General features: G+C 40.7%; 1 protein-coding gene across 4 annotated transcripts; it reads right to left on the bottom strand.

Moving 5' to 3' along the window:
• Window positions 1-716: 716 nt before the first annotated feature.
• Window positions 717-20,348, bottom strand: LOC134532354 (arylalkylamine N-acetyltransferase-like 2). Of its 4 annotated transcripts, XM_063368784.1 has the most exons (6): window positions 20,299-20,348; window positions 19,484-19,641; window positions 11,940-12,119; window positions 8,578-8,796; window positions 4,018-4,159; window positions 717-1,180 (listed from the first exon to the last, which is right to left on the bottom strand). In XM_063368784.1, exons 3-6 carry the CDS (start codon window positions 12,093-12,095, stop codon window positions 894-896), a joined length of 804 nt encoding a protein of 267 aa, XP_063224854.1. In that variant the 5' UTR covers window positions 12,096-12,119; window positions 19,484-19,641; window positions 20,299-20,348; the 3' UTR covers window positions 717-893. The 4 variants fall into 4 exon arrangements, with proteins under 4 accessions (XP_063224854.1, XP_063224855.1, XP_063224853.1 ...); XM_063368785.1 differs by lacking the exon at window positions 19,484-19,641; XM_063368783.1 differs by lacking the exons at window positions 19,484-19,641; window positions 20,299-20,348 and adding an exon at window positions 12,212-12,305.
• Window positions 20,349-24,460: the final 4,112 nt, after the last annotated feature.

Genomic DNA, 24,460 nt, shown 5'->3' with positions numbered 1-24,460 from the left:
GTCTTTCTTTGTTAAGTGGTTTGCTGAAAGCCATTCAAGACGTGTACAATTTCAGAACAAATACTATTTTGCGGGCCTGTGCAGTCCATCCTGGAGATCATTGATTCTACGAATTGTTAGTCTTGAACAATTTATGTTCTACACTGGATTGATAGTACGTACTTTAAAATACAATGTACGTAGTAAGAATACCAATTTTATTTCAAAAACTTAAATTTCAATAAACACACATAAATTATTTTACATTTTTATCAGAGGTAAGAAATGTTATTTACAATAATTAGGGCTTTATTTTAAATGGACACATGCAATTTTCATTTTATTTACCCCATTCATTAATCATAATCACCATTAGGCTGTCGTTATCGTATTATATTCAAAAATAGAAGAACAGCTCTTTTTTGCTTATTTGTATTTAATTTGTAATGCACTTGAAAAAAATAATATTAGCATAAACTTAATTAACACAAGTTTTGCTACTGCATACACTTAAGTAAATATAAGAATATTCTTTTATTTCAAGATGCATATAGGGTGATTTGAAATTCATTACATGCATTTACAATTAATCATAAAATTGAAGAGAGAAAAAAAGTTAAGCATGTCAAAACGTGCCCCACAACCACCATCATTGCCCGTTTCAACTTTACACTTTCATGACGGTCTGATGAAGTACGGAGTTTTATTACAAAATAATCATTGTTAATAATGTTGGGTTTTTTTTATGAGGAAATACAAATAAATTTTATTCAAACACGAAGATTTCCATAAACATAATGTACTTCAAATTTAAAAAAAAATTAAAAAATAATTTTTCTTAAGTTTGAAAGATAAAGTTCTAGGTTGTTGCGGTGAACACGGTCTAACAGCTTGAACGGCGGAAGCCAGGTCGGTCAGAAGTCCAGCCCCTGCCCCAGGGAGTACATAGTGGACTCGGAGAAGAGCCGCGGGACGCGCATGGCCATCGCCATGCTGGAGTAGTTGCCGCGGCCCGGGTTGTCGAACACGATCTCGCCCTCCTCGTCGGTCCAGTCGGCGTAGCTGACCTCGTGCGCGACCCCCATGCCCAGCTTGCGCGCCAGCGTCTGGCCGCGGTCGCTCGTGAACACGCCCGCCAGCGCCGGCTGCCTCAGCGCCGTGGCCAGCCGCGCGCCGCTCAGCAGCAGCCCCATGCCGATGCCTGCGGGCATAGCGGGGCTTCTGTAGTGCGGGCACGGCCTGGCCTAGCGGGGCTTCTGTAGTGCGGGCACGGCCTGGCCTAGCGGCGCTTCTGTGGCGCGGGCACTGCCTCGCTCCATCACACAGTCGTGATGATGGTCGGATGGATGGATGGATGGATGGATGGATGGATGGATGGGTGGATGGATGGGTGGGTGGATGGATGGATGGATGGATGGATGGAGGGGTGGATGGATGGATGGATGGATGGGTGGATGGATGGATGGATGGATGGATGGATGGGTGGATGGGTGGATGGATGAAAGGATGGATAAATGTTTGGATAAACATAAACTGATGGATGGCGATGAATGCATGGGTGGATAAATGAATTGATGGTAGAATGGATGGAAGTAGTATAGGATAGCCTGTCCTGCGCCAGGCTTCAGGTTTGAGGATTGAGGATGGGGTCAATGACCGACCGTCCTAACATCACGGCGGCCATCTTGGATTACTTTGACCTTTACTTTCAAAATTTGTCAAGAATGGCTAAAAAAAATTCCGAAAATTCGCCCAAGCCCACTAACATTTCGAGTTTTTGGAAAACAAATTCCACCAAAAAATCGAAACACTTTTTAAAAATTTTGAATTTCCCTATTTATAGGGGGAAATTTCCCGTTTTATTCCTAAAAAATGCAATAATTTGAATTCGAAAAACCTCAAAAGACTTGTGCCTTAAAAAGAACCTAAATTCCGCAAGGAGGTTAGAAGTCCGCATCTACAAGCCTCCAAAAGCCTCTGGTAGGTAGTTTTGACCTTAACCTTTACTTTGCTGGTATACGTGAAATCGTTTATTTTTGACCGAACAATTTCAAAAAATTCCAAAAATATTCTAATTAATAAATTGATTGATTCGATCGATTACAGTGCTTGGTTCGATCTTTGCTCGAACCAAAAAATGTTTATTCTAGATAAAAAATATTAATTTCAATAAATATGGTAAATAGTCCTAAAAGATGCTTAAATTCCTCTAGACCAGTCACCAGTAAGTCGATATGCCCACCATATTGAAAATTCGTAGTAATCAATATATATTATAAAAGAAAGTGTGGAATGTACGTGCGGCTAAAACTCAAAAACTAATTAAGGTACGATTAAGGGACTTACATGCAGTGATAGCCCTTTGACCCCCCTTAAACCAGAATGTTTTTGTTTTTACCTAAAGGGCGTACCTTCGGAAATATAAGGGCTTAAAGTTTTGCTTTATAAATTTCTACAACAGTCCAGAGTTGTCGTGAATATTCGAGAGCACTCTACAATACTCGAGAATGTTATAAAACGTCCAAACAATTCCTAAAAAATTTTAAACACCCTGAAACGTCTGGGAATACTGTATAATGCTTTCGACTGTTTTATAAATGTCTAAAGAGCCAAACTATTAGTTTTTCAACTCTAAAACTACGCCCATAGATAAAAATCAGAATAATTTTTATCGAAAATTATATAAATTGTTCTAAATTGTTCTAGAATGTTCAAGACTCTTCTAAAAAATTTCAAAAAGTTCTGAAAACTTGGGAATGCTGTAGAATGCTCTAGACTGTTGTAATCCAAAATGGCGAAAGTTACTAGAATTAAAAATGGAGTAAAAACAAAATGATATAATATTCTAGAAAACAAGAGGTGGAAAAAATGGCGGATCCAAAATGGCTACTAGAGTCAAGACCAAAGTCAAAGATCAAGGTCAAAGGCCAATGGTAAAGATCATCCAAGATGGCCACCGTTACTTCACAATCCAAAATGACGGCCGACACCACTGACTTCACGGCCATGAAGCCAGCGCTCGGAGCCCCCTTTATACACTACTTAAACCGTTTCCTCAAATGTAAATGACCTGCCACATTCGCGCAGTCGTGTCTGTATTATCTGTCTGTCCGTGTTGTCCGACCATGCTGTTTGATGGACTTTCTGTAGCAGCGTGCCACATTCACTTGTGTGACGGCATATAGTTCATGTAATAGTACATAGTGGGCAATACGGTAGATTGCTATAGATATTTTCCTTGGCTATACTCGATATCTTTATACAAAAGAGAGATTAATGTAAATATAAATTAATGGAATTTCAATACTTTTTAAAATTTAACCAAGAATATAAAATATTTTTGAACCAAATCTGTTATTTTAATGCCTACACTCAGTTACCATTTGATTACTTTTTCGGGTACTTCGTTTTCAGTTTCAAAGTAACTTAACTGAAAATATATTATACTAATGATTCCCAAGACTTCATTACTCGTATATAAACCATAAATTAAAGCATCTGTCTCAAAAGAATTAATTTCGCGTGATTTTACAGTTTGTTTATACTCATCATGATTCTCACTGGTGAATATTTTTCATGACGTAAGGTGTTGATGGTGCTGACTGACCTGTTGACCTTGGAAATTCAAGTTCGCCAACTCTGGTCGGACAGATCCACTCCACAAGACTGTACAATCAGCATCTGATGTCAATGGTCACGTTAACCAATCAAATGCCATATTCACATCTGCACCATCCGCTCTGACGTATCAGTCAAACGCGACTGCGCGAATGAAGCAGGCCCATAAGTCCCATAAATTTAAATGATTTTTTTTTGGTTCAAGAAGGCTACTTAATACCTACTTGTATATACGGGTGTTCTCATATTAATCAACAACTGAAACATAAAACTATATTTCATCACCATACTATAGTCGTCAGCTGGATCAAATAGTGTGTTGATCGTGCTGACGAGATGCAGCATGATATAAACACATAAATACCAAACCAACCAGAAAGCCCTTAGTGATTAGGTGTTAAATAATTAATTTGTAGTTACCTCTGCCTCTAAATTTTGGTTTCACACAAATTGCGTGAATATGAAAGAAAGAATCTGTATCGAAGTTTTCAAAAATGTTTCCAGCTGCAGCCATGTGACAACGAAGACTCATCACCTTGAGGAAAGCTTCTCCCTGTAACAACTGTAACATACTGGCTATAGCCCAAAATTATTATAATAATTACTTGTTTTTATGCCAATGATTTTGGAAAGCATACATTTAACCATGCACAAACTAACATAAACCTCCCAATGTTATTTCTTACATAAGACGAGGTTATAACCCTTGAATGAGGATACACTTACCCAGAGGTGTAATTTGTTTACATTTTTTCTGAAGAGACATTGGCCCTAAAAACGAATAACTACAAGTATTGTAAACAATGATACTTGAACTGAAGCCTTTAGGTTAAACTTAAAGGGGCCACATGCAGAATGCACTCGTTGGTTTTTCAGAGGTGATAAGTATTCTGCAGCTATGAGATCTGATTTTTGCAGAGAACCTAACTTAATGTAACATAAATTCCCTTCACTTACTTAACCGAACAATAAAACACAAGAGAATCCAATGGAAAAATAAAAATCTCATAAACCTAAATCACCCAACAGGATCAAAAAGAACCCATTAAAATAAAACAAAATAACTCACAACTGAAACCAAAAATCATTTAACTACAATTATAAACAATAGAAAAACAAACCATTGAAATTGTTTAAAACGAAAACCAACAAAACATTAGAAACCAATGGAATGCTCTATAAAACAATGAAAAACAATATAATCCTTGACAACAGAAACCAAATATAACCAAAATAATTAAATGTCTGACACTAGAAAACAACATATTCAATGTAAGGCACCAGAACACAACAGACACCAACATAATATATTACAATAGTATCCAATACACATTTCTAAAATACAACAGAAACAAATTAAAAGCAATAGAAAATAACAGTAAATAATAAACCCCAATGCAATGCAATGTAAAACAATCGAAAATAACAAAAAACCAAAGAGAGCAACTATATTTTACAACCGAATCCAATGGAATATATTTAATTACAACATAGCCAACATAACATCTTACAACGAAAACCTAAAAACCCAATAGAATTAAATTAATAACACAAAACAACAGAAACCAACAGAATGTCTAAAATTTAATTCAATACAAACTGACATATTCCAATGGAAAACATTATAATACAACAGAATCCAAAAGCATGCCTTACATTTGAAACCAACATATGAGTAAACAAACAGAATCCAATGGAAACCAACAAACCATGTCTATCAGAAACAAGTAAATACCAATGATATATATCGAGAATGGCAACAAGAACAAACAGCCCAAATGCAAAAGCTGTTAAAAACAATAAACAAAAAATGAAATTGATATAATAATATCTATGGATTAATTTTTTTCTCGTCTTCCTCTTTATAACTTAAACAAATTATATAAAATAAGAAAGTGAGGTCAGTTGCAAAACCTGGTATGTATAGCTGGGCAACAGAAGCAAAACTTGTTAAAACCCCTGGGATTTTATGCAATTCCAAAAGCCACTACATCTATGACCACCATAACAGCTACGACTAGTTTCCATTTGCAATACCTATTATAACTTGTTACTTGAGTGTGCTTTAGTTAATTGTTTGAATAAATATCAATTTCAAGTGGTTGTGTTGAAAAGGACCACAGTAAAATAAATCATCAAAACTTTTCACCCTATGCAGTCTCATTAGTGCAGAGGACAAAACACGGTGCTTCAGTACTTGATCTGTCACTTAAATGTGAAGAAAATGTGGGAACTATTCTGTAGAAGCACACGAAAGAAAATTTGCGAGTTGAATATAAGTTTTCCGAACAATTTTAAATGAAAATTTCAATATCAGTTTTGATGCCCCAAACACTGATAGATGTTCTACATGCACGAGTGTGGAGAACAAAATCAATGATGAAACGGACAAGACTGTAAAACATAATCTTGAAAATGAGTTATTAGCACACAAAAGATACGTTTTATCAAAAACTTCGGGAGAAAACCGATAGTGAGTTGGTCCTAAATTATGACTGTCACTAGAACTTAACTCTGCCAAAATTTCCTAACCAAGTAGCATAACACGAAAGACAAATGTATTTATTTAATTTTACAATATCTGAAGGTGTTTGAATCTCCCCTCAAAACAAGAGAAAAATTTTTTTTATGTCTGTACAGAAGACGCTTGAACCAATAACATCAGACTTACATCACTGGATTAACAATCTGGATCTTGATGAGGTGACTACAATCAGACTCATTTCTGATGGCTTTGGTGGCTAAAAACAAGAATCAAACTATGATCGGAATGCTCTCACATTGGATGCTTCTGGAAGCGCCTAAACAATTAAAAACACACTATCTTTTTTTCAATTGTTGACCATTCATTTATTCGAGTTTAAAGACAGATTGCTGATGCTGATGCTGATGTTCCAGCCACAGAAATAAATTATTGTGAGGAAGAGATGGATGATTTCGAGGTAGTTGAGAAAATTATTAATAATTACTCTCCTGGGTAATATTTGCCATATTAATTAGAGTGTTATTTTGTCAATGTATTTGATAACAGCTAACGTGAACACTTGAATATTTTATCATGTTACATCCATTGTAAAATATTTAATAAAACTAGTGTCACATAATGAAATGCGTGTGGTAATATCGACCTGCAGAATTAAATATTTTTGCCATTATGTAACATTATTGACAGCATTATTCAGCCGATGAATTTGGTAATACCTAATTTTAAAAAACATATATTTTTGTCATATGTTTTATTTCCGAATCATTGTCTTCCTCAACGTAATCTGCCTTTCATTTATTCATTTACCTCACTTCACGTACTCTGGATTTAACATATTTTGCAACTAAAAAAATGCAAATGGGTGACATATCAATTGCAAAAGCTGTTATTTTATATTATAGGTGCAAAACCTGTTATTTTTAAATAAAATCCTATCGATAAATACTATATTATAGAGCTTTCGTAACAAAGAACTAATTTTCCCCCCAATTTTGTAATATCAATTTTACGATTCTATGACATATGTTTCAATTCGTATACGGTTTTTCTCAATTTCCCACATTTTTATTGATCTGCAGATAACGGATTTTGCACATGGGCTAATCAACAGAAAGTAGTCATTTCTCACATTAAAAACAAAAATTCTCCTGCTTTTTTTCTATTACAAATATACTATGTTCCTGTTAATATTTTTGTTAAAAAGGGGGGCAGTTAGATGACCGACTTGTCATTCGTAGCTGAGCTGAAGGATGGTAAGAGGGAAATGGAGTAGTTGCTGAATGAGGGTGAATGGGAAAACGAGAGAACACCTACAAAACCCACGTGCAAATGGCAACATCAGCCTCATTTTCCATTGATGAAGTTATATGATGAACAAACATTGAAGTAACATTCAACAAACATTTAATCACTAGTTTTAAGTACTTTTAAATAATGGAAGCATTAAAATAACATAAATGTAGAAAATGCATTAATATCGTCCCCAAAATATTGTTACAAAAAATATTTTTTTAGAAAGCAGGCTTCAGCTGTCCGTAGCAATCGACTAAGAATACTATATTAATCGATATTTACATTAAAATCTTACAAACAAACCGAACAGTGGCGTTCTTAAGGGTAGGGGGCATTGGTATCTACCCCCCCCCCCCCCCCACCAAAACATTGCCTCACGGGGTGGTATACTTGCCAGCAGCTGCAGCTTTTCCTGGGTGAGGGAGTGCTCCAGGCGGCTGGCCACCCTGGCCACCAGCACGCCCACCACATGGCCACACGGGGTGGTATACTTGCCAGCAGCTGCAGCTTGGCCTGGGTGAGGGAGTGCAGCAGGCGGCTGGCCACCCTGGCCACCAGCACGCCCACCACATGGCCACACGGGGTGGTATACTTGCCAGCAGCTGCAGCTTTTCCTGGGTGAGGGAGTGCTCCAGGCGGCTGGCCACCCTGGCCACCAGCACGCCCACCACATGGCCACACGGGGTGGTATACTTGCCAGCAGCTGCAGCTTGGCCTGGGTGAGGGAGTGCAGCAGGCGGCTGGCCACCCTGGCCACCAGCACGCCCACCAAATGGCCACACGGGGTGGTATACTTGCCAGCAGCTGCAGCTTTTCCTGGGTGAGGGAGTGCTCCAGGCGGCTGGCCACCCTGGACACCAGCACGCCCACCACATGGCCACACGGGGTGGTATACTTGCCAGCAGCTGCAGCTTTTCCTGGGTGAGGGAGTGCTCCAGGCGGCTGGCCACCCTGGCCACCAGCACGCCCACCACATGGCCACACGGGGTGGTATACTTGCCAGCAGCTGCAGCTTTTCCTGGGTGAGGGAGTGCTCCAGGCGGCTGGCCACCCTGGCCACCAGCACGCCCACCACATGGCCACACGGGGTGGTATACTTGCCAGCAGCTGCAGCTTTTCCTGGGTGAGGGAGTGCTCCAGGCGGCTGGCCACCCTGGCCACCAGCACGCCCACCACATGGCCACACGGGGTGGTATACTTGCCAGCAGCTGCAGCTTTTCCTGGGTGAGGGAGTGCTCCAGGCGGCTGGCCACCCTGGCCACCAGCACGCCCACCATGGCGCCGGACTCTTGGTCCATGGCGCACAGCGACGCGCCGTCCTGCATCCACTTCCTGGCCACCTCCAGGTACGACTGCACAGACTCCGGCTCCGTCGCCAGCTCGCTTGCGCGGCATAGAGTCTCCTCCAGGAAGAAGTGATCCTTCGCAAGGCATCCAACGGCGGGTACAGGATTTTGGGTCAGAGGTGGGTCGAATTAAGATTTTAATTATTTAGGGCATATAATCTACGTTTCACAAACTACGTACTGTTATCTATAGCATTGCATGAAAATAATACTTAAGTAATTCTGGTAAAATTTAATAAAGAATTATGAGAAATTTTAAAAATTATTTAGGGTTCCGTGTTTTGGATCCAGCAGTGATGGCACCAGAGTGTAGTTTGCTCCCTAACAGCATCTCAGTTCAAGTCCATAGACAGGATTTCGTCAACAACGCCACGTTCAGGATAGGTATATAATTTTTTTATGAGTTAGTCTCTTATTCATTGTCATGCTGAAATCTCAGGCCATGGAAAACTTTCAGAACCCGAAAGTTTACACGTAATAATTTAAGTAATATTTTTTTTATTAAAATAAAACCATGTTTTATTTTGATTTATATTGGTGTGTTATTAATACTTTTTGAATTTAATTTCTCTAGGTGCGATATGAGAAAATGATTAGATTGAATTTTTACGCATGCGCGCACTATGAAACGTGATTTTTTCAGAATGAAAACAAAAGGTTACATACATAAATGAATCCCTTTTGGCACAACCTATAGGCGTAGGTAGATTAAGAAGAACTTATTCCTTCTGGAAACGATCTGGTTACTTCTACAAATTTGTGGAACACTTTAAGAACTTTATGTGCGTAAAATCCCATTTGTTGTCTAATATTCCAAAATGACTGACAAAACTTTTTCTCATATTCCATGCAGCGAAACGTTACGAATGTTTTTAACTTAATGCATCCAGCATTGAATAGCTTAGAACGAATTTCATATTATGCTTAATAAGGTAGTTATGAATTTGTTTGACCTTCAAACACTATTTTTATGCAGTCGTATAAAAATTTGCATTAGACCAATGTTTAAATAATATTAAAAGGGTTGAAACATTGGTAAACCATTGGTCATTCTGAAAGAAAAGCCACATTTTTTTTTTAATAATTTTTTTTTAATGTTTTAGTTAAAGGTGTAAATAGGATATAGCGTGGTAATTTAAGAAAGTCCCCTAAAAGTCGAATTTAATGTATACGGGAATCTTTATGGCACCTGCTTATCTTACAATTAGTCTAAACTCTTGACAGTAACAGTTATTTCATCTCCCTGAGAGAACAGATTAACAGGTCTGGATACAACAATCGAAAGTGGAAATCGTAGATGAATTGTTGTTGAATACGAAGCTACTCTGAGATAACGGACAAGCATTTCTTCCTTGAGGTATCAATCCTTGGAATTCAAGTACTACACCAAGTAAAATATATAGTTATTTTCAAGTCATTTTTATATATTTTTGATTTTGAAAAAATATTTCTTGGACAAAATTTAATTTTATTAGAATTGTTACCGATTTGTATACATGGGGGCTATTCCGCTCAATGTATACGGGGCTATTACATCCAGTGTAAAAGTGTTTATTACACTCATTTATAAATATTTATAAAAAATTTATTTTAATTGTTGTTGTTGTGTGTGATAAATAAAGAAAGAAAGAAAGAAGTCTGTATAAAACATGCAAAAGGTAAATCGGATGGTGTATAGTAAAGTAATGAGTATTCGGAGAGCATTGCAGTTTCGACTTTGAAGGATCGAGTTAATGTGAGTACATCTGCAACTTTAAACAGAAAAAAAAACGTAATATTTTGCCTGGAATCCAGAAGAGTAATAAAAATAGTTAGCTACCGAAACAAAGAAAAACCCTAAATTAAAATAAAAAAAATTTTCTACCAGACACATAACTTCCAAAGAACATACCTTACACAGAAACGAAACTGAAACGAAGTTTCAAGATAAATTATCCAGAAAAAGAGAAAATAAAACTATTGTTAAGCGTAAAATATTTGCTGCACCAGCCAAGTTACGAAGTAGAAGTGTATGATAATTTATCAAGTGTTTTCTGTGGACCTCCGTATGTTTTTTTAAAACATATACAAAATGAAAATTGGTTAGGACTGCATTTAAAAAAAGTCAAATATGGTTTCATGAAGTGTGCGTAGGAGCTAAAGGCATAAAAATAATTAACATACGGATGGTGTTTGTATGTATTGGGAAATTGGTTCATAAGCTGGTGAGTGGAATTGCACTGCCTATTCGTCTGTTACGTCATGCACTAATTTGCTGTTCAGCAGTCGGTTCTTTTTAAAGGCATTTTGAATGATTTGTATAGCTAAAGAAACACTTTTGGCTAAAAACTGTAGAATTAAAATTTCATATAATAGGTAGTTATGTAAAAACGTTTAAGGGTGTTTAAAGTGAATGCGAGCGGAGTTGGAACTACCATATTAAAAATTTGTGATATCGTGAAATTGGTCAGTTGAATTAATAGTTTTAATATTGTGGACGGTTATTTAGCTTAGGTAAGCTACATTAGAAATACTTTAAAAGCGTGTATTAGGCGTAAAGTTGTGTTTGCTCAAAAAGCGTAGCCGACACTTTTTTTCCCACTGGTTGTTGTCGGTGTCCTGCTGTTTGTTTGATACTAGCTGCAGCTTGATCGTGTGGTTTTCCAGAGATCCTTAGAAATATAGCGCAGCCGAGATAGTTTTCAAAATTACAGAGATGTTTAATATCAGTTAGTTACGGCAGAGGCCAAGACTGTTTTCCACCATAATATGTTTCCAATTTCAAGTGAATATTGAAGAATTTAAGTTGCACGACCGAGCGGCGAATCACAGTGACCTTCGGAACTACTGTTTGTCCCACGGAGTGGACTGATGTGAACAATGTGCTACCTTTGCCTGAAATGCTTTTAAATATCATAGAATAAAGAAATTAAAAATCGTGTTTGTGCAATTTTCGTCATGTAAATAATTGAAGTCACAGTGCCTTACAGTACTCACTACATTAAATTTTTATTGTAAACACAAATGTATTTTGATGAGTTGACTGCATTCAATGTGTTTTGTTGTGTTTTTTTCAAACTGGACAATGTCAGTGTTTTAAATGTTTTAATTTTGTTTGTAATATGAATGCATACTCTACCTTTTTTATTGACTGTATGACAAAGCAAAAAAATATATGTATAATTCAAAATTTTTAAAAAAGCTACAAAAATAATAATTCTGTAAATATTATAACTTACTTGTAACAAAGATAGTGCCTCATCGAACCTCTTTGTTTGCAGATCTTCTATTCTCACATCACATTCCAGCCTAGCCCATATTAGCGGCTGACGTAGATGTGTCAACACTCCATTGAATGGCGAAGGAGGTAGGACAAGTTTCTTAACCCTACTCATTGTATAAATGTATCATTCTCTATCCTGCACATAAGAAAAATTTACCAATGACAATTGTTTACCAGCATTTATTTTTATGTTACACTTCCTTAACAAATTCATAAAACATTACAAACGTTAGTAAATTTTTGTTGTTATACATTCATTTTCGTTTCTTTTTTTTTTCCTTTACTGTTTACGTGGAAAAAAAAATTATCAAACATTCCTAGCAATGAGAAAATAATAAATGCTTCGATTGAACCATTGAATATAAATAATACTTATAGAAGTCACCAAGCCATAAAAAAAGTATTTGCACTTCAGAACGCTAGTAGGACTGCCAGACGCGAGATGGCATTGTAATCGCCACGTCAAGCTGGTGGCACCGTTGTGCGGTCAGCAAGGCAAGTAATCATCCATTCATATTCAGAGATAAGGGAAAGTTACAGATGGAGCATAAGCTCTGAGCACTGTGTGTAATGTGGGGGCACAGCAAGGTGATTATGTATAGGTGTCCTGAGGGTACTCCTGCAGGAATACAGGGTGTGGTTAAGTTGGCAACTGATCAACCAGCAAGTCATGTATCTAGTTTAAAATCAAGGTATGGAAGGACTCTGAGACCTTCTAAGTGGTATACTGATGTTTGAATATAGTGCTTAAATTTGTATCGAGATATAGTTTAGTGACTGTAACTGTATTTGTACAGCTGTTTGTTGATAATGGGAGATGTGAAGGATACTGAGCTGGAAGAATTGTGAAACTGTATTGAGAATGATAATTACAGTACTAAGAGTTGCATTTATGGTGGTGTATTGAATGTGATTTATGTAAAGATATTTTTTTTATGAAGAAGGGAGATGTAAGGGAAAATAGATGATGTAACATTGGTAGTGGTAAAGGTTTCCCGCACAGTATGTATTGGAGTAGGGAATAAAACGACTGTATCACAATTAGTGCAGCCTAATTAGTGACAACACTAACTAAAAGAGCTTCGACTCAGAGTTATAAATTTACAAATGAAATTAAGGGTCATCGAAGTTTAAAAAGCATTTCACTTAATAATTATGGGTAGTCAAAGAGTGGTCCATGCTCAGCCACTTAGCACAACATATAGGCAGAATACACAATGGAAAATCAACAGAAACCGGTAAACAAAAACTACATGTTAAAACAAACCAAACTTGTGGGAGTCGATCCCGTAGTTTTCCGACTACATCTTGTATCCAAACTTTTCACGGATAACCGGAACGAAAAGCAACAGAGACGAGCATGGCATTAGCATTCGGTCATGATGAGGGCCTGGAAGATTCTTTCTGGTATCGCGCCGAGAGCCGAGAGCAGTAGCAGTGCTTCTCAAAAACCCAAATCCAGCCATTGCCATGATACCCTCCCCAACTCCTCTCTCCCATGAGGGATTTACCTTGAGTATCATTCCACCTGGGTGCGGAAATAGTGTTGGAGGGTGGGGCGTACACATCTTGGCAATACTTGGGCCCAAAAAAATGGGGAGGGGCAAATTACATAGAAAGAAGTCCATGGAGGGGTAAAAGTGGGCAGTCCAGGAGACTGTCGAGTCGCGAAATGTTTTAGGATGGCCCAATAAAAGGAGGGGGAGGTTTAAAGGTACCAAAGGCTCCCAAACCAGAAGGGTATTCAGGAAGGTGGGGGGATAACAGGAAAATCGTCCATCCAGTGGCACTCGGTGGCAGGGAAGTGGAACTAAACTTAGTGGCACCGACCTATAATTATCAACATGGCTACTAAATGGTGCTCAGATATGCCATGGTATAGTATACCGCCGGAATATGGGGGTCTAAGGAATGGTGCTGCCTGACGGTAAAAAACAGAGATAATGGGCTTAAATTTAGTTCAGCAGGAGGCCGAGAGATAGTGCAAGAAGGTGCTCGGGGGCCAACGTAGACAAAGATAAATCCCTCATGGGAGAGGGAAGTTGGGGAGGGGATCCTGGCATTGGCTGGATCTGGGTTCCGAGAAACAGCAAAAAAACAGTGATGGTGAAGGGGTATGGGGAAAATGCTGGCACCGACTGGCACACTATGCCTAACGAAACTTTCAGATGGAAGAGTGGTGTTCGAATACACAGGTGTACCGCCAGAGCTTTGGATGGGAGAAGTTACAAGCCAGATTGTGCAGAGACCGGAGGAACAGGAAATGCACTGCTAACTCAGCTTGAGAAGAAGAAAGCATGAATGGCTGCTGTGGTCAAGAAAATAGGCAAAAGTTTAAATTATAAGGTCCTCTTAGGATACAAAATTAGAACAATTTTAAATATGAGCCTTGCTATAATAATTAAAGCACAAAATTAGAAATTTAATGATGCCAAGAGAAATGCCTAATTTACAGCACACATTAACCAACCACCAGTCATCCTACGTCTCGTACCAAGCATGAACAAAACACCACCCATCCCACATCTTGTTCCAAGCATTAAACAAGCACCACCCAACCTACATCTCATTCTGTTCATCATCCAAATGCCTTATGGTCCCGAGCATCAATCGACCTCCAGTTATCCCACATCTTATTTTGAGAATCAACCAACCACCATTTGTCTACTTCTCATACCAAACATCAACCGACCACCACTTGTTCCACATCTTTCTCCAAGCATCAACAAACACTACTGTCCCCCATCTCATTCTAAGTACCAACCATCACTTATCCCATGCCTCATATGTGTGATATTACATTACACGAGCTGAAATGCTTAGTTAATAGGCTATACCTGAAGCTGAACTGCATGTATGAGCCGATTGCACTTGACTTCGGCCTGGGCCTGGAAATAATGTTCCTCAGCAAAAGAGCCCAGTGAGCCCTGCATCTCCATGCCCGAACTGTACCTTTGCTGTTGTCTGCTGGACTAGAAACTGTAAGACTGGTCATTTACTTTGAGTATTGAGCCATAACTGCCCGAGGCCAAACCATTCCACAGAAGGAATTCCCGCAGGACACTACAGGCCCCTGAAAGGTAGTGCTGTCAGGAGAGTGCCAAGGGCGGTGATGTTCGTACCCCTCAATGGGGTAGGTGACATCGACCGAACGTGGCCCATACTCATTGAGTTGGGAGCAGAGGAGATAAACCCTCAGCAGGGGAGATGTGAGGAGCATAGCATCCCAGATGCAGAGCAGCCTGAGGGCCATGATGGTTCATGTGATACCACATTCCCCTGTCACACTTCAGGGACTAAGAGTGGTGTTGTCCACATAAAGGGATGGGCCAGACCCACATGAGACAGGCATCATTCCCTGATAACCCTTGTTGCAGTGTAATATCACTCTTCCCCCACTACACACATTCCAAGGTGCTAACATCTAAACATTGCAAAACACACTCCGATGTGGCAGAGCATATTACAGGGGAGTCAACGACCATGATTGTCTCAGGAGAGACAGGAAGCATTTGACAACATACTTCGGTGCTCTTTCGATCCACACAGGCCACTATGTTGCATCGCCGCCTTTTTATAGTGTATGCAGCAGTGGGTGCAATGCTACGAATGGCCACCTCGGCCGGTGTATCGCTGTCACCCAAGCAGTTATCGACTAGAGTTATTCCTTTTTAATATACTGTTGTGCTTTTAAACCAGTAATTATAATTATATGTAATGTTTCTTTGAGGATTGAAATAAAATAATTATGACTTAGCACGAATATACTAAAAATGTAGCTACCTACTCCATCTTTCACTGCATGTTCATTGCACTGACCCTGGTTGCATGCGACGACCATGGGCTCCATCAGTTAAATTTGCATCTTCATTGGGGCTAGGCATGTTTCGCATCGCGGAGCCCCACAACATTTCTTAATCCCTGACCAAATTTTCAACAGTATTGTAAGTTTTTAAAATTCTAGTTAATCAGCTATGTGATTAGCGCCCATGGCTGGCTTGGACTCAACAGCTGCTTCACTTAAACATGGGACATTTAGTTTTACTACATAATATTATATTTTTAGTCTGACGCCACTCCCGCTGCCTGATTAAGTTTTGAATAATTATTAAAACTGAAAATGATCTCAGGGGCAAAAAGGGGGGTTCGACCACGTGGCTGCAGGCAGGAGTGCATCGTGATTTTTAACTACCTGGGCTGTTCAGGCCACCCAGAATGCATAAAAATAAAAGGGAAACTGATTGAAAAGACACTGCACTTTATTAAGACTGATAAACTTGCTTGTCCAATGCCTGGCCGAGTCTGTTGTCAGACCGTCGCTTCACGATTGGTTCAACACATTAATGTTGCGCGCGAACAGGATAGGTTGCAAACTCGTGTATAATGATTTGTCCTGTGACCGTTACTAACACGAAGGCTGCGGCAATTTATCGCAGAGCTGATAAATTGCAACTGTTTATACGGAAAATGAAGTTAAACATACCATGACAGCAAAATATAATCAAACGTTCTTAAAGGTGGTTGAAATCTAACCCACTACAATGCGAATGTTTCGAATTGTGTGTAAGCCCGGCTAGATGAAAAACCTACGAGAGTCACAGTCACTTCTTACAGGTTGACAAAGTTATTACTTGGTTAGATTACAAATACATATATTACACAGTTAAAATCAACTAAATCGAAGACACATGTATTAAAGATGTAGTACATGGCACTCGAGGCTTACTAGAAGCCCTTAACAAATAACGATTCACTGGCATCGAAGCCTGGGAACGGCATATGACTCAAGTCCACTGTCCGAATGCTTAGGACGTGAAAAATTACGTAGAATGTAGAAATATCCATGTTGGGATTAAAATGAATTATGCGAAGAGCCGCACGTAAGGATGTACAGCTGAGTGGGGTCGGGCGCAGACCTAAATGAAACGATTTGGTAAACTGACGACTATTGCGGTGAACTGGACGTGGCGCGAAAACTGTAGACCCTGCGTTCGCAGAGCGACCAACCCCTGTGAGCTTCCGACGGCAACTGGCGCAAGAGCGCCGCGCGACCTCGCGCCAAGACGCTTGTAGCATGGGAAAACAGCTCCGACCAGTTTTGGACTAAATGGAATATTTGATAATACATGATTATTTAACAATTGCACATAATTTCCATATTATTTCAGAATCTTTAATTTGTTATTATTTTGGTTTTTTAAACATAAGAATTACTGATTTAATTATACATTTGTGCATTGCCACACCTGGCCGGGCGCTGTAGTCGACTTGGTGTTCGTCGCGGCGCACTTTCACTCACACGACGAAAATCACGCTCGGGCGTGTTCGTTGCACTTACAAGTAAGTGTTGTTGGGATGTAATGGTCTGTGCGAACCAGAGGGAGCACCAGCGGTTGGCGTCAAGTCTGGATGCAGTTTGCACCCCAGACGTTACATAACGACTTTTAGTCGTCAAAATGTTCTCAGTTCCGCCCACTCAAGTCCATCATGTTAGGTAACAAGTGCACTAGACTCTTTTTTTCATTTAATATGGCCAAAGTATTTTCGGGATCTGCTCTTTTTTCAGCCCTTGTGGCAGTTAATTAGTTTAAAGCCCATAGCCACCATGTTCATCACTGTATACTACATAAATTATTGACCATGCTTTAAGTGGTGTATGAGTTTTACCATAATGCGATTTAGAGTTTTGTGTTTTGAAGTGTTGCCATTGGGAGATGGCAACTATGCTTAAGTGTAAAATATTTGTGTTTGGTTAATTAGGTCGCATGTTGTTAGTGGAAAATTTAAGCAGTCATGTGGTGTTCACATGCGTTCTGTTTAATGCAAGATGCCAATAGTGCCTGCCCCCTTAGATTTGCAACCATAAGCCAGGGGGACAGTAATTAATCATTTACATCTTAGCATGCCACTTATAATCACAACTGAGTTAGGTCATATACAAGAAGAGCACATGTACGAGCACCCTATTACAATGACGACGCCGTCGGTGCTCCCTCTGAGAGCACAGGCCGTTATGTGTCCCCAACACCTGAACCAGTGTCAGTGCGCCGAACACGCCTGCGCGTGCCGCGTATTGCAGTGCCTCGAACGGCGTGACGTCAATCACGGCCGGCTAGATGCACAAAGCGCCCGGCCGGGTGTGGCGATGCGTATATGGTATCCAGTGCATATGTAATTAAATTAACAAACACAAACTAAAACTTGTAATGGGCCCAATAATTCTTGTTATTTAATTAATGATTGTGTAAAATATTTCCGTTCACAAAACTGGCCAGCATCATCTTCCCGCGCTCCGTCGTTTTCCCGCGGGTTTTCCTCCTCTCCCTGGCCCGGTTGCCAGGGAGAGTCGTCAGTAGCCTTCCAGAACTCACCAGGGCCGGCAGCCCCGCGCACGGGGAGCATCCAACTTTCGCGCCAGATTCCACATGTAACGTCCATAAGTAATATTACTGAATCTTCTTTTCTACAGCTCCACGGTCGGCCCTAACCGGCCGTACGATATTTCGTACGGTCCTTAATTAAAATGTGCGACTCGACTACGAGTCTTTCACGTATGCTACGTAATTGATAATGCTTTAGGCAGCCCGCCGAGGCGCCTACGCCTCACGCTTTTATATCTCACTTCGGAGAGTTAGTACTTTGCCCACGCAGGGTGGCATTGTGCCGAACATTTAACTGAACTTGTGAATGCATCATTCCCTGGGACGTGCAACGGTCGCGGACGAGATACCACACCGGGTTCCGCCGCTCCCGTTCCCAGCTTAACGTGGCCCACCCCACCACGAGGACGAGCCTCGAGTTACATAATTATCATGAGCAAAAGTACCGAGACCATCCCGAGCCCGGGACTCGCTCGTAATGACTTTAGTGTTTGATTTCCGTGTTAATGTTAGTGTTTGCCTTCATCATCACGCCTATGTCTATTTCAGTGTTATTTGTAATCTCTCCTGTACTCATTAGCATATTTTCGTATTGCTTGCCGTACGGACTACCACATGCTAGGCACCTGTCTTGCCGCGTCACGAATCGTCACTGTAGCTCAGGGTAGCCTGCACCCCTCGTTGATGTTGTTTTCGGAACACCGTGAGACATTATACAATACTGCCATTCGAGGGCCGTGTGGGCAGAGTGGAGGTCGACGATGATACGGCCAGTTACGTGAAAGTGCCTAAGCAAAGTAAAGTTGTAACGTGTGGTTCAGTAATAAAACAATTAAATCCACGTGTGTTATTTTCATAACTAAGGCGTCCTGGGTGGCCATAACAACCCAGGGGGCCCTTTGAAGACGCGTCCCTGCCTGCAGCCACGAGGCAAAGAACCCCACCCTTGAGACCAAATTTCCTTTCACGTATTTAATTAGTATAATTTCAGAACAGGCAGCGGGGATGGCGTCAACAATAAAACTACATTCCACCCAAACCACCTTTATTATTCTGTTATCATTAGCACAGAATACTGGGAAGTTACAACCAGGAGTATTTTTGTCAAGCCTCTACCTACCTTCTTGTAGCCACATGGGCCGAGATCTCGGAGTCTCAGTGTGTACTAACGTACAGCTCACTGATCCCTTCTATTTGGTGCCCAGCTCATCAGCACTGCCCAAATATCACCACGGCAAGGTGGCAAGGCATAAATTTGTGACCGATTCGCGTGACTAACTAAAATAAAGAAGAAAACCACTATGCATAAGTCTACAACAATGCATCACCATGAATCAGCACAAACGAGATGTATACATCTAAAGCTGAGGACGTGGGACACCTTCCATCTCCACCCGTGCGGGAGCGTAAACAAGCTGCCACCAATGCACCCGAAGCCGAGCGGAACCGATGCGAGCTGAACACAGGCGAGCAGATTTAGTGTATTTCCACCCACTGGGAGAGTATTCTTGATGCTGTCTGAATAATTCCGCTAGTGGAGTTACTTGATTCCGAAAGAGATTTGCTAAACCCTATTGTTGAACGTTCACTTGCAGTTGGAGCCAATTAAACAGAAACTAAAGACTAAAAAAATGGATTTTTTTAATAAAAATATTTTAAATACTAAAAAAATGGATCTCTGCAAACATTTTAGTAAATATTAGTTTTTTTGAAGTAATTTTTTCAATAAGAAATAAAGTTGACAATTGCATCACAATAATATTTTTCCCTGCTTAAAACATTTTTTTTTTCCATATAAGTAATAGAATTGTCCACTTCTGGGGCGTAACTTTACAAATCATTTTAATTATTACTTAAGTATTAATACACAAAACTTCTACGTCTATCAAGTAGAGAAAAGAGATGAAGATAATAAAAAATCTTTAACACACTTACATGAGAATTTGTCCTTCCCTCATTGTGATTTGCCTTCTATCAGTGATGTCAACACTATAAGCAATGTTGCCACACTTCCTAGAGACTTTCCCCCACTATATTGATTCTGGTATCTGCTATAGCAGTTTACAGAATAAATATTTAGCTGTCTATCAGAATGAAAGTAGCTGATCATTCAGCTAGCAGAATTAATTCCACAGAGTTAAAATTGGGCCCCTGCAGAAACTGAAACAGAACTGCCTTTTCCTAGCTGGAGTGATATTTGCCTGTGGTAGTTTTCGTGGAATATGTACAGCACAAGTAAGTCAGGTCTAGGTCACACCTGCATAAATATGATTACTCTTTATATAAGTTTGTTGGTTATTTACAATTTATTTGGGTACCTTGACGTCGTCCGACCGAAGGCCACCCTAAAGCCCGACCTGCAACCGCCAGTATTCAACCCCGCTGACGGAACGCGCCCCTAACCATGGCCCTCCCGAGTCAGGCGAGCCACCAGCAGCCAAGGTAGAACCCGGCCCCATAATAAACAGACCGACATTACAGCCGACCACGTTACTAAAACACACACAGAATATAAACAATATTACGTATAAATTAAAAGTTTATTAACGAAAGTGCGACGTAGGAGTGCCCGGGCACTCACGTGTGTAAATGTGTCGATACGTGTGTGAGTGTCCCCCCTGGCGGCCTTCTGCCTAGATTAGTTAATTAACCCATGTGACATAATTATTAACCCCTTGTGTTTCGTTATTATCCCCCACCGGAACAGTCCGGCAAGAGACGAACAGTCTCTGGTGTGACGTATAATTTGAAGGACATAATTCGTAAACATACTAACTCTAAATTGTAGAAGGGATGAGTAATGTTAATTTAGCCTTAATAATTAATGTAGGAATTTAGCGGCCTTAAAATCTCTTATTAACAAGTTACATTAGAAAATAACGTAATGAGGTCAACCCTGGCGCGAGAGACACCGAGCCTCGGCCGGACGCCATGACATCACGCCAGTACAGCGCGACTCGTGGACCGGGGCGGACGCACGTCCCACGGAGAGACATCATCCATTGTCTGCATTGAACTCACTTCTGGTAATTATAGTCACTTCCTCGAAACCTCTTTTTACTAATCTCTCCGTGCGTACCCGGTCCAATTTTCGGTCCAGGACTTAATCCAGCCGCATAACTTTTAAAAAACCCTGCACCACAATTGGTCTGCGGGGTAGTTTCAGTATACAGCACAGGCCGCCTCCCGAACCACCGAACTTAAACTAAAACCAGTCGCCCTGGTGCTGACACCACCCCGTAAGGGAACTTGGACGAATTTAGCTGCAGTCCGCGCTCCACTACAGTGGACGCGAACACCGCCTCGAGACATTGATATATGGGATTGGCCACCGCCAATCGCCCTCACCCCTCTTTTGGGTAATCAGACTCAGAACCGCCTAGTGCCACGCTAATACGTAACCTTTAGTAATTTTGTGCGACGCCTTGAACCTGAAACGTTTTTTAGTAAACTGGTGCGACACGCCACCACGTAACATACAGTCAACTTGTGCAACGTGCCATCACGTAACATTTTTGTAAACTTGTGCCACGCCTGATTACGTAACTTTTCAGACTAACTTTGTGTAATTGTGTAACTTCTGTATTGTGTGACGTCACCCTCTGTACGACTTGGTGTGTAATCAACGGTATTACACCAAACCCACAGTCGCATGAATAAACGACGCACGTCATTTGTTGCACTACTTCAGCGCCTAATCAATTAACTATACGATTCCCAACCACCGCCAAGTAGGGAATTCCTCATATCCCACGCAACACCACCGACGGCCCTAGTGGGCCACGCAGGGCAACCGACCCCACGACCCACCTATCGACTAGAAACAGAGCTAGTCTGGCGCCCATCCGGAAACACTACATCGACAACAGCCAATTCTGCTAGGAGCCACACCGGGACTCGAGACCGAGACCCGGACGATGGCAATCTAATATGTAATAATTGTCCCTGTAATTATGAAAAAAAAAACATATTAACATAGGGGTTGATAAATGTCCAGGCTATAATCTATATGGTTCGTTCGCGGCGCATATGGCTCATTGTACTTACTAACTCTTGACTGCAAATAGCACGTCGCATATCCCTAATTGTGCTTCATACGCCAAGTTGAAGCGGCGATGAAACTGCCGTCACCCGATCTCTGTGAAAGGCCCGGGGGGTACCTGACGGGTGCTAAAGGCATCGCGATGCTGTTGTTGTCCGGAGGGGCGCCAGGCTAGCGAGCTGCTAGGCCGTTGATGTCGGGTAGTGGGTACTCTGCCCCCGCATGCCCCGCCAGGTACACGGCTTGAAATATAACCTGAACGGTTTTCTCTTGGATGTGAAGGCCACTCGGCCGTGTGGAGGACGGAAGACTATGGAAATGATGCACACAAGTTTGTGAGAATTACATTTAATTTAAGAGCTTCACCGGGGGTCCACGGGGGTTCACGGTACGCTCTACATGTTCGCTCCGCGGTTCAGTCCCGCTACAAAAACTACCACCAACACTTGGCAGCGTCAAGCGGTTACACAATTACAGTTACAAGACGATCAAAAACAAAAAAAAAACACAACAGTACGCGACACTAAAATGATTACCGCGGCAGTCTCGCGGGACATGGGTCGATGCTCGCTGGAGACGGATAGCGCCAAAAGTTAACGGGTGCAGGGGGGGGGGGGGGGGGCTCGATGAGCGGGCTCCTAAGTTCGAAGAAACACTTACTTGAGTGCAGCCGGCAGGCATATACATGGCGTCCTTAATTAAAATACTCTCGCTGGAGTCGACCACTACCGTAAGTTCAGTGATCCGATACACAGCACGGTATCACAATGAAGATGGTCGGGATAGGCCTGGTTCCGTAAAATACGCGCCAAGTCGACGTGGGCAGCGGTGAATTAATAAAAGGATTTAGTTATGAATGTATCATGCAGAATAAAAAAAATGAATCAGTGAAACTAACTTGAATGCTGCCCACGGACACACGTCTGTTCCCGGCGCGGAGTGGTAGGAGACTGCCGAAAGATGGCCGCTTCGCAAGGGAGGCAACTTTCACCTCCTTTGTGAGTCGGCGTCAAAAACTTATAATAACTTAATTTGTTATATGATGAGTAAAAAACATACTCCAGGTGCTTGATTAATTCTTTGCACCTGGTAAATAGTTACATAAGGCTTAACATTTGTTTTAATTGATTTACTAATTTAAAAAGCGGCACCAAGTTGGCGACTGTAAATTTAACTATAAATTGTATCAACATGCACTGTTTGGGTTTGAATTCCCTTAGTTTGGCTAGACCACTATCACAGGCCAATTAATCAAGGCCAGTAGTCGCTATGGCTAGTAACGAGGTTTGCTTTCTGTTCCGTGCGTGCCGCACAAGCACGGAGCCTCTACGACGCACTTGCTCACTCCTTGTGATTAATTAACTTTGTCTTAATGCCTCGTTTGGTAATTGTTTTACGTAGTCGAGTCCCCGGGGTTTTGTGTCCTGATGTTTAGTTTAGTTAATTGAGGTCACGCCCGGGGCACTCGCTTGACTCATTCCGGCTGGGCTAGGGTGCGCTCCGAAAACGGGATACGGTACTGGCGGTGCGGAGCACGGGCATAACGGCCTGTGCAATCAGAGGGAGCGCAGACAGTTGACGTGTTATGTTTTCATTGCATTTTAATATTGACCAATATGTAATATATTTTGCTACCTAGGAATTGTAAATTAGGAGAAAATGAATCTAGGTTGTAAAGTGTTGGTAATGCTCATACAGGCGAAGAAAATGTCTTGAAGATTTTTCTTAAACCCAACACAAAAGTAGAAGTTTTAAAAAATTCAATTTCCAATTAAAATTTGTCTGATGGTGAAACTGTTTTGGCAATACCTAATATTGGGTCTTTAATATTAAGAACTTAAATTATGTTTTGTGTTTAAATATAATATTATAATTAAGGGCATACTTTACATAATCTGCAGTATTCAAGTAATTTAATTTAAACAAAAATACTTTAGTGAAAAACAAATTATTATATAAATGAGGAGTATTGAGAGCACCTGATTGACATGAGAGTATTTTCTCCCAACGCGTAGAACGACCTCCCAACATACTGTTTCAAACAATTAAAACGTG

This window comes from Bacillus rossius, chromosome 5 (assembly GCF_032445375.1).
Source record: "Bacillus rossius redtenbacheri isolate Brsri chromosome 5, Brsri_v3, whole genome shotgun sequence".
Classification (NCBI taxonomy): domain Eukaryota; kingdom Metazoa; phylum Arthropoda; class Insecta; order Phasmatodea; family Bacillidae; genus Bacillus; species Bacillus rossius.
This window is presented reverse-complemented; position numbering and strand designations above follow the sequence as displayed.

Bases quoted from the DNA above. Each gene is read 5' to 3' on its own strand.
- LOC134532354 (XM_063368784.1), bottom strand. From the start codon at position 12,095: ATGAGTAGGGTTAAGAAACTTGTCCTACCTCCTTCGCCATTCAATGGA. The intron at 8,797-11,939 runs GTAAGTTATAAT...TGCCTTGCGAAG, and splicing joins AGGCACTATCTTTGTTACAA to GATCACTTCTTCCTGGAGGA. The intron at 4,160-8,577 runs GCAAGTATACCA...AGTATGTTACAG, and splicing joins AGGAAAAGCTGCAGCTGCTG to TTGTTACAGGGAGAAGCTTT.